This window comes from Carassius gibelio, chromosome B22, assembly GCF_023724105.1.
Source record: "Carassius gibelio isolate Cgi1373 ecotype wild population from Czech Republic chromosome B22, carGib1.2-hapl.c, whole genome shotgun sequence".
NCBI classification, from domain to species: Eukaryota; Metazoa; Chordata; class Actinopteri; order Cypriniformes; family Cyprinidae; genus Carassius; species Carassius gibelio.
Genome location: NC_068417.1, coordinates 38,406,944 through 38,422,549, shown reverse-complemented (window position 1 = coordinate 38,422,549; position 15,606 = coordinate 38,406,944). Strand labels below are relative to the sequence as shown.

The following is a 15,606-nucleotide window of genomic DNA, read 5'->3' as shown; positions in this document are numbered from 1 at the left end:
AAACTCAAATTTTTCTGCTTCAGCATTGTTTTATGTGTATGACAGTACTGAAAAAAGAATTGCCTATTTGAAGATAAAAGTAAAATGAACAGCACTGGGAACGTAGGCATGAAGAATGTCACTATGTCAGGCCAGGTTAACCTAACCTCTATTTTAAAATAAGTTGACATCAGTTATTTCTTGTGTGTAATTGGATATGCACTTAAAGACATTGGTTAATAATTAATTTAAATTTTAATACTTGTTCAGCAAGAAACCACTATAAAAGGTCTGTTTCTCTGAAGTGCTCTTTACAAACCATCAGCCATGAGAGCTCTTGTGCTTGCCCTGACTGTGGCCCTTGTGGGTAAGTCAAAATATATTTATATATATTTTTCTTATTTTCTCTCTTTATGCCTATTTAAAAAAACCTTGTTTAACCTCTTGAAAATATATATTCCTATATATATATATATATATATATATATATAATTTTTTTATCTTTATTTATTTCAGCAAGTCAACAGATAAACCTTGGTAAGTAATATGACTTGGAAAATTAGTTTGTAAGTGATACACTGCATTACAGATTAAAATGAATGGTCATAACAACAGACCTAAATCCAAAATACTCTACCCTTTTCAGTCCCTGAGTTTGCCCCTGATAAGACCTATGTGTACAAGTATGAGGCTCTACTCTTGGGCGGTCTTCCTCAAGAAGGTTTGGCCAGAGCAGGTATAAAGGTCAACAGCAAGGTTCACCTCAGTGCTGTGACAGAGAACACCTTTCTGATGAAGGTAATGATTTAGAACTGTAGAAATTGTAAGATTTTCACACTGAAAGAAAACAACAACAAAAAGTATGCCATCATTGGATGTTAAAAGCAACAATGCCCTAATTTAAATGGAAAATATCCCTTACAGCTCATGGAACCTGTAATCTACGAGTACGCTGGTATTTGGCCCAAGGATCCATTTTTTCCTGCCACTAAGCTCACCTCAGCATTGGCTGCTCAGCTTCAGATTCCCATCAAGTTTGAGTATGCTAATGGTGTGGTTGGAAAGGTATTTGCCCCTGCAGGAGTCTCCCCTACTGTATTGAACTTACACAGAGGTATCCTCAACATCCTTCAGCTCAACCTCAAGAAGACCCAGAACATCTATGAGCTGCAAGAGGTGAGAAAGTAATCCTAAATACATTTATAAAGGCATTAAGAAAGCCTTTTTGAGTTCTGCAGTCTTATTTTTTGACTCATCCTTCAAGGCTGGAGCTCAGGGAGTGTGCAGGACCCACTATGTCATCAGTGAGGATCCAAAGGCCAACCACATTACCGTAACCAAGTCTAAGGATCTGAGCCACTGCCAGGAGAGAATCATGAAGGATGTTGGTTTGGCATACACTGAGAGGTGTCATGAATGCACAGAGGTAATGACCAAGATTGGAAAAACATGAAATATTTCCTCAACAATATAATTTTTTAATTGTTAAATTGATCACACACCTTTCTCTCAACAGAGAATCAAGAGTCTGATTGAAACTGCAACTTATAATTACATCATGAAACCAGCGTCCGCTGGTGTACTAATCGCTGAAGCAACAGTTGAGGAAGTGCATCAGTTTTCACCCTTCAATGAGATCCATGGTGCTGCCCAGATGGAAGCAAAGTATGACTGATCCTCTGTGAGAAATATGAACTAACAATATACCCTACACATATTATTACTTTTTTTTTTTTAATTTTTCAGACAAACCTTGGCTTTTGTTGAGATTGAGAAGACCCTTGTTGCTCCAATCAAAGCTGATTACTTGGCGCGTGGATCCCTGCAATATGAGTTTGCAACTGAGATTCTTCAGACCCCCATTCATCTAATGAAGATCAGTGATGCTCCAGTCCAGGTAATACTTTAACGATCTCAGAGTCAAACCCTTTGAACCACACTGAACATATCAACTGAAACTAGCTCTAACTCTCTTCTAGATCATCGAGGTCCTTAAGCACCTTGTTGCAAACAATGTGGACATGGTCCATGAAGACGCTCCACTCAAGTTTGTTCAGCTCATCCAGCTCCTGCGTGTTTCCACCCTGGAGAACATTGAGGCTATCTGGGCTCAGTTCAAGGACAAACCAGCTTACAGGTACAGTTTGTCAGCAAAATTAATTTAATTTAAATTATGAATATATTTTAAACAATGACTCTGTTAGGCGTTGGCTCCTGGATGCTCTTCCTTCTGTTGGCACACCAGTCATTGTAAAATTCATCAAGGAGAAGTTCTTGGCTGGTGAACTTACCCTTCCAGAGTTCATTCAGGCTCTTGTGGTTGCTCTGCAAATGGTCACTGCTGATTTGGACACGATTCAAATGACAGCTGTGAGTAAATCTGATTATACTCAAAATGTCGTTCTTCAAATCTTTCCTGAATTCAAATTAATAATTTCTTTATCTTGCTGACTAGAGTTTGGCTACGCATGAGAAAATCTCCACAATCCCAGCTCTCCGTGAAGTTGTAATGCTTGGATATGGTTCCATGATTGCCAGGCACTGTGTTGCAGTTCCCACTTGTTCTGCTGAGCACCTCAGGGTAAACAATTCAAGTCTTACATTTCTACCAGTAATGTACTTGTTCAGATTTTTTAATTCTAATTTTCTAATCAATCTCCTCAGCCCATTCATGATATTGCTGCAGAGGCAACTTCTAAAAATGACGTTCCTGAAATCACATTGGCTCTTAAAGTTCTGGGCAATGCTGGTCACCCTGCTAGTCTTAAACCCATCATGAAGCTCCTGCCAGGACTGAGAACTGCAGCTACATCTCTGCCCCTTAGAGTCCAGGTTGATGCCATCTTGGCCCTGAGGAACATTGCCAAGAAAGAACCCAAACTGGCAAGTGTCAGTCATTGTAGGAATGAATTATTGTAAAATGGCCCATTTTCTCCCAATAATAAACTGACCTTGTTTCTTGCCACAGGTTCAGCCAGTTGCCCTGCAGCTTGTGTTGGATAGAGCTCTCCACCCAGAAGTGCGGATGGTTGCTTGTATTGTGTTCTTTGAGGCCAAGCCATCAGTGGCTCTTGTCTCCAGTCTTGCTGGTGCTCTGAAGACTGAAACCAACATGCATGTTTTGAGCTTTGCTTATTCCCACATCAAGTCCTTGACCAGAATCACTGCTCCTGATATGGCAGCTGTGTAAGAAATTTTTTCATAAATTTCATATATCATTTCAAGTGAGCGTTATAATAATGGTTGTCTATTTCAGTGCTGGTGCAGCTAATGTTGCCATCAAGCTCATGAGCCGCAAGCTAGAAAGACTTAGCTACCGTTTCAGCAGAGCCCTTCAGCTGGACTTCTATCATAGTAAGTTTTGCTAAATTTTCAAGAAAGCTAACAAATGATGTGTTGGCTGTTTATTAAAATGTACAAAAATCTGCATTAATAATATTCTTACCTATGTCTCTGTGCAGCTTCACTTATGGTTGGAGCTGCTGGGAGTGCCTACATGATCAATGATGCTGCAACCATCCTGCCCAGAGCTGTTGTAGCTAAAGCACGTGCTTATCTGGCTGGAGCTGCTGCTGATGTTCTTGAGGTGGGCAAACCTTTTTTATTTTATTATATTGATTTAAAAAGGATTTTGGCCTTTACTCAGTTCACTTGCCCTCAAACAGATTGGTGTGAGAACTGAAGGAATCCAGGAGGCTCTTCTGAAATCTCCTGCAGCTGATGAAAGTGTTGACCGTATCACAAAGATTAAGCGCACCCTGAGAGCAGTATGTTTTCACTGTATAACTTTACACTTATAAGTAATATTACAAACATGACATAGGCAAAATGTTTATGATTTATATTTTACCCCTTAAGCTCACAAACTGGAAGGATTTACCAAACAATCAGCCATTGGCTTCAGCCTACATTAAATTACTTGGACAAGAAGTGGCTTTTGTCAAGATTGACAAGACCATCATTGAAGAAGCTATACCGGTATTGTGTTGTAGTTTATCTCTTCTCTTTCATTACTATTTCGTTTTAAAATCTGTCTCACAAATAATTATCATAATTAGAAAGTTTCTCAATAACACATTCCCCAGATTGTGACTGGACCCAAACAACGTGAAATGTTGAAGGCTTCTCTTAAAGCTTTGCAGGAAGGAATTGCCTTGCAGTATGCCAAACCTCTGCTTGCAGCTGAAGTGCGTCGTATCTTGCCAACAGCAGTTGGTTTGCCCATGGAGTTTAGTTTGTACACTGCTGCCGTTGCTGCTGCAAGTGTCAATGGTATGTTTTTTATATATGGTAACTGTTTTCTTTTTCTTCTGATATGAGGGGGTCGCCACTTTTGATGTTGTTCCGTTCATCCTTTTAGTTAAGGCCACCATTACACCTCCTCTCCCTGAGGAGATTGAGACTATGACTCTTGAGCAGCTGAAAAAGACTGATATTCAACTCCAAGCTGAAGCTAGACCAAGGTACACTTTTACAGCTACATTCATAGACATGAGATATAATGCACATAACAATCCCTTTACAAACAATCTCCTTTATTCTTTCAGTATTGCTCTCCAGACCTTTGCTGTGATGGGAGTGAACACTGCCTTGATCCAAGCTGCTGTTATGGCGAGAGGAAAAATCCGTACAATTGCTCCTGGAAAAATAGCTGCAAGAGCAGACATTCTCAAGGGCTACTACAAGGTGGAGGCTCTGCCTGTTGAGGTTCCTGAACACATCGCTGATCTGAGGTAATGAAATCTTAGTTATGCTAGTGAAGCAAATATTTTGCATCATTTATTAATTCATATTGTTTCTTGTGAAATGCAAGTTACCTACTTCTTGTTCTGACAGCTTAGAGACTCATGCTGTGGTCAGAAACATTGAAGAGCCTTCTGCTGAGAGGATTGTTCCTTTAGTATCTGAGTTGGCTGTGCAGAATTCCCAGACATCTGCTGAATACATGGTAAACTTTGAACACTCACACAACTTACTGTGTATGTGTTAGTATGCTAAGCATTAATTTGCTTCACGTTGTTAGACTCATTATAATACTTGATTTTTCTTTCCAGTCATCTGAGAATTCAAATGAGGCTCCTATGAGAGCTCCTGCTCCATATGACAAGACTCTCTGTCTTGCTGTCCCATACATTGAAATCAAGGGATGCGTTGAGGTGCACTCTCACAATGCTGCTTTCTTCAGAAATACTCCTCTGTTCTACATAATTGGACAACACTCAGCCCGTGCTACAGTGGCAAGAGGTATACTTAAAGAAATTATTACATTCATTAAACTATTATATAATTGTATAATTAAGGATTATTGTTTTGGCTATAGCGGAAGGTCCTGCTGTTGAAAGACTGGAGCTTGAAGTCCAAGTTGGTCCTAGAGCTGCCGAGAGGCTCCTTAAGCAAATCAGTCTCATTGATGAGGAGACTGCAGAAGGAAAGGCTTTCCTGTTGAAACTGAAGGACATCCTGGACACTGAAGATAAAAACAGGAACTCTTCTGAAAGCAGCAGCAGCAGCCGCAGCAGCAGCAGTAGGAGTAGCAGCAGCAGCAGCAGCAGAAGCAGCAGCAGAAGCAGCAGCAGCAGCAGCAGTTCAAGCTCCTCAGAGTCCAGGTCTCGCATGACCAAGGTGAGGAAAAGGAATGTCATGTGTTGCTTAAATCCCATTAATCTGTATATTCATTTGCACTGAATACTTTATTTATTTTCAGACTTTCACTATCATGGAGCCTTTCAGGAAATTCCACAAGGATAGGGTAACTACTGAAAATATTTTTGTCAACAATATAGTTTCTTTAGATCCAACACTTATCATGTTTATTACCTTATTTTTCTTGCAGTATTTGGCACCCCATGGTGCATCAAAGAAAGTTAGCAGTGGAAGTTCTGGATCTAGCTTTGAGCGTATCCAGAAACAGGTGAATCAATTAATTTCATTTGTTTTGTCATAATAACACAAAACTTTAATTAATATAATATGATACTTAATATTTGTATGGTGTATGCTTTCAGACTAAGTTCCTCGGAAATTCAGGTTCACCTGTTTTTGCTGTCATTGCCCGTGCTGTGAGAGCTGACCACAAACTGCTGGGCTACCAACTTGCTGCTTACTTTGACAAACCAACTGCAAGAGTGCAAATTGTTGTTTCTTCCATCGCTGAAAATGACAACCTGAAGATCTGTGTTGATGGTGCTGTGCTGAGCAAGCACAAAGTGACTGTAAGTGTTGAAGTGTGATAAAAAAAATTGTAGTGAATACATTTTTCTCAGGTTTAAGCATAATTAAGCATAACATTTCAGGCCAAGCTTGCTTGGGGTCCAGAGTGCCAGCAGTATGCAGTCACTGCTAAAGCGGAGGCTGGTGTACTGGGTGAATTCCCTGCTGCACGTTTAGAGCTGGAATGGGAGAGGCTGCCGATTACTGTCACCAGCTACGCTAAAAAGTAATGTTCATCGGCACAGAACAACAAATGTGTTGTGTAGAAAATGGCACTGGTTTAATTCTCTACTCTTATTTTTGTATCCTGTCACAATTAGAATGTCCAAACACATCCCTATGGCGGCTTTCCAGGCGGGATTCAGACTTGAAAGAGTAATGAACAGTGAGAAAGAGATTGAACTTACTGCAGCCTTGCCAACTCAGAGGTCCTTGAATGTCATTGCCAGGATTCCAGAGGTGAAATATTTCCTTTTTAAATTATTATCTCATAATGATATAAACAGGAAATACAACTAAATAATTTTTTTTCCTGCTGTTCTAGATGACACTGTCAAGAATGGGTATTCCTCTCCCCTTCACTATTCCCATCAATCCAGATGGATCTCTTTCCAATCATATTGATAAGGACATTCTCTCCTGGATCCAGAAAAATATCAATGAAGATTAATAACATTTTAATTTTTTTCAGAAGAAAATGTTGAGCTCTGATAAGGTATATTTAATTGTTTCTTGACAGTATAATTGAAAGCATTACAGCTGTTGTCATGTACAGTATGCAATGTAATGTATTGTAATGCTAATAAATACCTTGCAAGTGAAAATGTGTGATCTCCTTTCATTTTACATTAACCTCTGTTGGGCGGGGGCACGGGGTGGGGGGTGTGGTTACTTTTCTGAAGTACTTTTTTATATCTATACATTTTCTGGTTTTATACATTATAATTTAGGATGCACAAAGAGGACAAGTTTTTTGATAAATATATGCCCAGATACTGAATATGTGGTAAATTCCAGTTACAATTATACTTATTTATTAATTCTAGAGTGGGAGCAAAATTTAGTGCTCTACCCTCTGCTCTTCAATGAAATTCAATGAATTCAATTCAAGTTTATTTGTTATGTAAATCCTGTGGCAAAACAGAAAAACAAATAGAGACATAATTAGCATAGTTGCAGTTCCAACTAAGTCAAATTAATTTGTTTAACCCAAGCTAAAGAATAATAATGCACATTAGATCAGATACAACTGCAGTCACAAATTATGATTTATAACAATTAATAAGCAGCAAATTAAGAATTTATTGAGGGAAATGCCGTAGTTAATAGTTAACATGTGTTACCTATTCTAAAGTGAATTGACGAGACCAATTCGAATCAAAGGATCTTGATGAATGAATAGTCAAGGCCTAAAGCCTAGCACAAGTTAAGGCCCTTAGCTCAGCATCTTCTCCTGGAATTCCTGAATCTAAAAGAACCATCCTGATCAGTGTTCTATATAGGGTGATGATGTCACACCCTCAGGATTTGAGTGAGCCAATGAGGAATGGTACCTTTTGGAGGGAAGTTTTACAACTCTTTGTCTCTAGTATGGTGTCTTGGATATGAAATTAGATTGGGGGGTTTCAAGGGAAGAATCTTTAAGATTCTTATAAAACTAATGTGTTGCATAGGCATCAACATATAATGTTTTCCAATCTATATGATCCCTACAATGTGTTCACTGCTTCCTACTCCCTGAACAGGGGTTTACTTCACTTTGGAACATGGACTGGACTTGGGAACTGCTGATATAGCCTATTGTATTAATGTTGTCTCTGGTATTCTGGTCTGTGAGCACAAATGTGTTCAGGGGTGTGGCTGTGGATGGCAGGGATGGTGGGACGTTCGCTTTGAGTGCTATCAGGCTAATGTTAGCATTTTCCAAGATCTCCTGTTACATCTTTAACAAAAAAAAAAAAAAGAAAAAAAAGGCATATTTGATTATTTAAAGGATGTGGGGGTGAAATGCTGTACAGTTTTTTCCCGGAAAAACACGAGCGCCTGGAGGCATGACGTGTGGGCGGAGCTAAAGATTCACGAGCGCGAGTAGGCTTTTGCGTTGAGAGCGTTTGGAAGCTGTGACATTACCGTGAGGAAAAAACATCATCCAAAACAAACCATGGCTAACAGTCAGATTCAGCCATATATATTTATGATCCAGAATCAGATCCAGAGGCTGAAATTTAACAAGAGTAGCAGCAGCAACGACTACAGCAGGATGTCTCTATGTAGTATGTATTGAAACTGTATTTATTTGTTTTGCGGTTTTGGAAAATGACTAAGTTCCACTTTATGTCATCTTTTTTTTTTCTTTTTTTTTTTAAGGTGTACATGTGGAAAGTGCAGTTTGATGACAACATCGCATGTTATTTACTTGATTTGCTTACGCGCCGATAGCTAAGGTAACAACACAGAGATATTTGAAGCAGTTTTACTCACCGCCTGCGGTTCCAACACACGATCGTGACCCTTTTTCATTGGGACTGCATTATCCTTAAAGAGCCAGTAAGATGAAAATTCTAAGCTTCCTATCACTGTTTTTAAGTCCTCTACATTAGGTTTAAATCCATCCAAGGTTAAAAAACATTGTCATTTTGTCAAAATATCATTTTAAAATTACCTCAATTCTCAGAGATCCCCAAACGGTTCGCGCAAAGCTGTTCAAAAGATTCAGTTTCCTTAAACCCCACCTTTTGGTAGCATACTGTGTTCTGATTGGTCAACTAACATAGTCAGGTTTGATTGGTTGTTCCGCACACACCTCTACGGTAAACTATGCGTTAGCATCTGTTTGGGGTGAATTATGTCTTATTCCTCTCATCGCGAAGCAAACAGTAAAATAAAAAACTTGAACAGTCTCGCTGCTTTTTCTTCTGTGTGGGTGTATTCAAACCGCGCGCTTCAGTTTGAATCTCAATAGCGCATTCAGGACGGGGGCGTGGTCACGAAGGGAGACATGAAAAACAGACATCGCGTTGTTTTCATATGGATTACTTTATCACAGTATATCTGTTTTCGGCAGCACTTGTTTAGTTTCAAAGTAGACATGTCAATCTTTCTATAGATATCTCTCTCATGTCTCTTCGTTGAGTATTCATGGAGTTACACTTCATTTTAATGACATGTTTGTACATGACGATCAGCGCAGAGAAAGGCTGCAGACAGCACACATACTGATAAGACGTTCGGGAGAAAACAGACACATAACTTCATAATCATACTTCGCGTTTATGGCCAAACGCTTTGAAAATCCCGCCTTGTACTCACCGAGATTAGAAAAGCGGTCATCAGTGAAATGTTGTGAACACAACAAGGATTTGTTGTACTGCTCTTGTATGGTGGTAAAAATGAATTTTAGCCATTGGTTCTTCTGATCTTCATTCTTTGGCAGTGAAAATAAAACAAACTTGCCTTTACAATTAAAAACACACTGTCTCCTCGACATGATGCTATCACACCAACCAGAGCGTCTGTGTGTGGGGGGTGGGGCAGCTCAGAGTTCCGTTTCTCTCAAGACGGTAGGCGGAGATTATTATGCAAAGTGCTCCTAGTGACGTACATAGAGATGGGCAAAAGATTTGAAATCTATAACGACTCGTTTCAGCGATTCAGAGTCGACTCCTTACTTTAGAAGCCCCTTACGTGAAGGGGGACAATGTCTTGTATAAACAGGCTAAATACACATTGGAAAAGGAGATCAAAGTGGCAAAGAGGAATTATTCTGAAAAAAAATAAGGACTCAGTTCACTTCCAACGACTCCGCATCAGTGTGGAAAAGTCTAAAGAAGATCACCAATTACAAGACACCACCCCCCAGCACTGTAGAGAATCAACAACTGGCAGACGATCTGAACGAGTTTTACTGCAGGTTTGAAAGAACACCCATCACCTGCCCTGAACGCCTCCCCACAAAACCATTCACACCCTTCACAACTCCTGCAACCAGCCCTGAATGCCTCTCCAAACTACCGTTCACACCATTAACAGCTCCTGCAACCCATCCTGAACACCTCTCCAATCAAGCACTCTCACCATTCACACCTCCTGCATCCCCCCTCTCAGGTGGGGCACCTGCAATTCAGATCAGCGAGGATGCGGTGCGCCAGGTCTTCCGGAAGCAGAAAAGGAAAAAAGCACCAGGCCCAGATTGTGTTACACCAGCCTGTCTGAAATCCTGTGCTGACCAGCTGGCCCCCATCTTCACACAGATCTTCAACAGATCGCTGGAGCTGTGCGAAGTCCCTTCATGCCTCAAACGTTCCACCATCATCCCCATCCCTAAGAAACCCAAAATTACAGGACTAAATGACTACAGGCCTGTGGCTCTAACGTCTGTAGTCATGAAGTCATTTGAAAAACTGGTGCTGGCCCACCTGAAGGACATCACTGGGCCCTTGCTGGATCCTCTTCAGTTTGCCTACAGAGCAAACCGGTCTGTGGACGATGCAGTAAACATTGGACTGCATTATGTTCTGCAACACCTAGACAGACCGGGGACTTATGTGAGGATCCTGTTTGTGGACTTCAGCTCGGCCTTCAACACGATCATCCCAAACCTCCTCCTGCCCAAACTAAATCAGCTCTCCGTGCCCACCTCCGTCTGTCAGTGGATTAACAGCTTCCTGACAGACAGGCAGCAGCTAGTGAGGCTGGGAAAATACACATCCAGCACCCGTACAATCAGCACCGGAGCTCCCCAGGGCTGCGTTCTCTCCCCACTGCTCTTCTCCCTGTACACCAACGATTGCACGTCTAAGGACCCCTCTGTCAAGCTCCTGAAGTTTGCAGACGACACCACACTCATCGGCCTCATTCAGGACGGTGACGAGTCTGCTTACAGACAGGAGGTAAAAGAGCTGGCTGTCTGGTGCAGTCTCAACAACCTGGAGCTTAACACGCTCAAAACAGTGGAGATGATCGTGGACTTCAGGAGAGACCCCTCTGCACTCCCCCCACTCACCATCATGAACAGCACTGTGACTGCAGTGGAGTCATTCAGGTTCCTGGGAACCACCATCTCTCAGGACCTGAAGTGGGACATTCACATTGACTCCATTGTGAAAAAGGCCCAGCAAAGGTTGTACTTCCTCCGCCAGCTGAGGAAGTTTAACCTGCCACAGGAGCTGCTGAAACAGTTCTACTCCACCATCATTGAATCCATCCTCTGCACTTCAGTAACTGTCTGGTTCAGCTCAGCTTCTAGATCTGACCTCAGAAGACTACAGAGAGTAGTCCGGACTGCTGAGCGAATCATCGGTTCAACTCTCCCATCTATTCAAGAACTGTACTTATCCAGAGTGAGAAAAAGGGCTGTCAAAATCACTCTGGACCCTTCACATCCAGCACACTCCCTCTTTGAACTGTTGCCATCTGGTCGACGCTACAGAGCACTGAGCACTAGAACGACCAGACACAGGACCAGTTTCTTCCCTCAGGCAATCCATCTTATGAACAGCTGATAATAACGGCGAACACACTACACTTTATATTTATATACACACACACTTTATTTATCTAACACACATACTTAGTATACACTTAAATTTTGCACACAATATATATGTACATACATAACTTCATTTTGTAATATACCTGCCTACAATTGTCATTTGTATATTGTCATTCACTATCTACTTATTTGTATTTTTTATTCTTTTATTATGTGTTTTATGTTCTGTCGCTGTCTGTTGTACTGCAGAGCTTCTGTCACGAAAACAAATTCCTCGTATGTGTAAACATACCTGGCAATAAAGCTCATTCTGATTCTGATAACTTTATAAATCGTGTACTTTTTGGTTTAATTACTTTGCACATTGTTTACACTGATGGACAGCTACATCATACACTGTAATACAGGTAATTTTTGATTTCCCATCTGTGTGGCTCTTTAAGAAATAAACGATATGCAAATCCGCCGTCAAACTGGGCCTTGTTTGTAAAACAAGCATCTTCGAAATGCAGGGAACAAAAAAAAAAAAAAAAAAAACACTTGCACAACTCCGTTGATGCTCTGTAAAAATAAACTCCATCCACTAGTCCCTTAATGCTGTTTTTTTTTTTTTTTTGGTAATCTGTGCAGGGTTGTCTTGCCCTGGCAACCAAAAACACACTTCTTTTGTGACATTTCGGTCTCTCGCTCTGATCAGTGAATGTCTCTGCTCTGCTCCACGGGAGCGCGCGCTCTTCCGGGAGAAGTGCCCTTAGGACCCATATATGGAAATTCCACTCCATCTAACGTTACACAGACCCATACTCGAAAAAAAACTTTCCGAAACTTGTGACAAACCAGAAGAGGTTTTTTTGGAACAAAAATACTCCTTCAAACTGACAACTTCATTTTTGAAACTTTGTCCATGTTTAGCATGGGAATCCAATTCAGTGTAAAAAACTCAGTATGCATGAAATAGCATTTCACCCCCCCTTTAATGTTATATTTACATACTTAATGTTATTTGTACTATTATAGTCTCACTGTGTTCTGTTACTGTTGTTAAAATAGCCATGTTATCTGCAGCTCTTGTGGTGCTCGGGCGCAGAGATGCAATGTGCAGAAACAGAAGGGACTTGAATTAAGTTGTTTTACCCCTGGATAAAATATATTTGAGAAAATGGTACCATACTATTATTATTATTATGTATTATTATGTACATATTATGTATAGTCTGTTGTTCTGATGTGCTGCTCATTTTAAACAATAGAAACAGTCAAATATTGTTCACAGTGTGCCTTGAACCAAGCCACCATCTGGAACTGGACTGTGGTCCACTATTTGAGGATGTCATATGTCACTGAAAGTGCAATTGACAGGGATTCTGCACCATCACAATCACCCCAAAAAACACGTTATCTCTCATACCGGTACAACTACTCACCCCAGATCATTCTAATGCAGTCTTCGCCCTCATTGACTCAGACTCCTTGGGCAATTTTATTTCACAAGACCTGTTAAGCAGACTCCACCTGCCCCGTAAGCACCATGCCCATAAGCTCCAGGTCGAAACCGTCCAGGGAAAGCCACTGGGGCATGGAATAATGAAATATAAATTTTCCCCCTTGAAGTTACGCACTGGATGTGACTGTCACATTTCTGGTACTGGAGGGACCCACCATTGACATCATCCTTGAATGCCCCTGGCTCACCCTCCATTCTCTAGATGTCAGATGTGAACAGTGTGGAGAGAGTTCTGCCATCAGAATTGTCTCGCCAAGTTATCTAAGCCTTGTTCTAGCCCAATTTTAGCCCAAATTGCATCCACCCTTGTTGAAAGCCCCGAGTCAACTGACGTGCTCACCATCCCACTTGACTATGAGGCGTTCCAGGATGTCTTCAGTAAGCAGGCAGCCACCCGTCTACCACCTTACAGGCCATAGGATTGTGCAATCAATTTGATGCTTGGAGCCAAGTTAACAAAGGGTACAATATACTGGACTTGCGGAGCGTGTATAACCTTCGGGGAGGGCGACGAGTGGAAAACGCATTCATCACACCAGACCACTGTATATACAACATGATGCCGTATGGCCTTTACAAATCATCATTGATCTTCCAGGGCTTCATGAACATGGTGTTCTGGGAGTTCCACCATCGCTTTTCATCGTACATCGACTTCCTCACATAGTCCCATCAAATGCAACCTCTCAGAGAACATCAGTGTCGCCACTCTCCATGAACCAGCTCCACTGGGAGGCCCAGAATGGAGGATCTATGTGCCCATGTCTCAACATTAACCCCTTCTGGGCTCAGTACACCACATTTGGGCTCTGGACACCTAGACAGCAGATGGACCCTCTCACTCCTCAAAGCTCGGCATTGGTGGCCAAGTATGACCCGGGATGTCATCGGGTATGTCTGCAGCTGCTTATTCTGTGCCATGTCGAAGAAGCCCTGTCACCTCTGTTACGTAATTGTACGTATCTTGAGTGTGCCTGTTGTATCTCTTGTTTCTGCTCTTTCACCAGGTTAAGAAGCAACACCTGTTGTTAATTAATGCTCCTAAGTGTCAGCCTCTGCTGATTCGCTCTTGTGATTGTTCCCCTAACCATAAAAGCCAGCTAGTTTTCCAGTGCAGAAGGGGGAGGCAGGATACGCGAGTTTCCGGTTTGGGTGACACGTAGTAAGCGCTAGGAACAGAGGTGCAGCGAGGTTCACTTGTGATTGATAAAATAATTGGGGCAGTTGTTTTGGCTAAGTGTTTGGGGCAAGGGAGAGTTTTGATCATAGTGAAAGATATTGGGCAGAAAAACAAACTACTCAAGATAAAAGAAATGAATGGAGAAAATGTCACAACTAAAGAGGTTGGAGTAGAAAAGGGGGAAAAAGGTGTAATATATGGAATACCAACATATATATCCACTGACGAAATGCATGAAAATATAAGAGGAGGTAAGATTATTAATGTGAGAAGACTGTATAAGATGATAGAAGGACAACGACAGGAAAGTTTGAGTGTCTTGTTGACATTTGAAGGGAAAAGGCCTGAAAAAGTACAAATGGGATACATGATTTACCCTATAAGAGTGTTTGTACCAATGCCATTGAGATGTTTTAAATGCCAACGAATAGGACATGTGGCTGCAGTGTGTCGGGGGAAGGTAAGATGCGCAAAATGTGGAGGAGAGCATGATTATGATAAATGCACAGAGGTGAATGGATTAAAATGCTGCAACTGTGGACGTGCACACAGTGCAGCATATGGAGGATGTGGGGTACAAATAAAAGCAAGAGAAGTCCAAAAATACAAGACTGAGCATAAAGTCACTTATGCGGAAGCAGTGAAGGTCTGTAAAGGTAAGGATGATAGAAGGGCTGAGATGAGGGATAACCTCAACCAAGAAACAAGAGACAAGAGAAAGGTTCAAACTAAAGAATCAGAACAACAGTGTGATATAAAAGAAAATACTTTAATAATGACTAAAGAGAACTTTCTAGCCTTTATTGTTAAGGTAATTAATGTTACTGCTATGCTGGCAAGCAGATCGGCTAAGATTAAAACAATCCTTGAAGCTGCATCAGAATTTCTAGGGATATCTGGGATTTCTGTAAGCACAATACATGAAATTCTATCTAAAGCAACAATAGTAGAAGGTTTACAGGGATCGGAGTAGATCAATGGTGATAAATATAATGCAATGGAACGCAAGGAGCCTTGTGGCAAATGGTTAAGAATTAAAAAAATATGTACTCGATTTGGAACATAAACCAAGTGTAATTTGTGTTCAAGAGTCTTGGCTCAAGCCAAATCTGCAATTTGTATTACCAGGATATAAATCTGTTCGAAAAGATAGGGTTGGGAAACAAGGGGGAGGGGTGGTAACTTTTATAAAAGAAGGAACTATTTATAGGGAATTAAGCGAGGTTAAAGATATGGAATGTG

The 15,606-nt window shown here is 41.0% G+C and overlaps 1 protein-coding gene across 1 annotated transcript; it reads left to right on the top strand.

Moving 5' to 3' along the window:
* Positions 1–232: 232 nt before the first annotated feature.
* LOC127987410 (vitellogenin-like) lies at positions 233–7,013 on the top strand. The gene is made up of 28 exons (XM_052589728.1): positions 233–346; positions 496–516; positions 626–777; positions 904–1,155; positions 1,244–1,405; positions 1,496–1,644; positions 1,726–1,876; positions 1,959–2,116; positions 2,184–2,349; positions 2,435–2,560; positions 2,644–2,862; positions 2,948–3,165; positions 3,236–3,333; positions 3,441–3,565; positions 3,645–3,746; positions 3,838–3,957; positions 4,065–4,251; positions 4,340–4,442; positions 4,527–4,712; positions 4,816–4,927; positions 5,034–5,223; positions 5,300–5,601; positions 5,684–5,728; positions 5,813–5,890; positions 5,985–6,191; positions 6,273–6,415; positions 6,510–6,648; positions 6,734–7,013. The coding sequence occupies exons 1-28, from the start codon at positions 307–309 to the stop codon at positions 6,857–6,859; spliced, it is 4,077 nt and encodes a 1,358-aa protein (XP_052445688.1). The 5' UTR covers positions 233–306; the 3' UTR covers positions 6,860–7,013.
* The last annotated feature ends 8,593 nt before the right edge of the window (positions 7,014–15,606 follow it).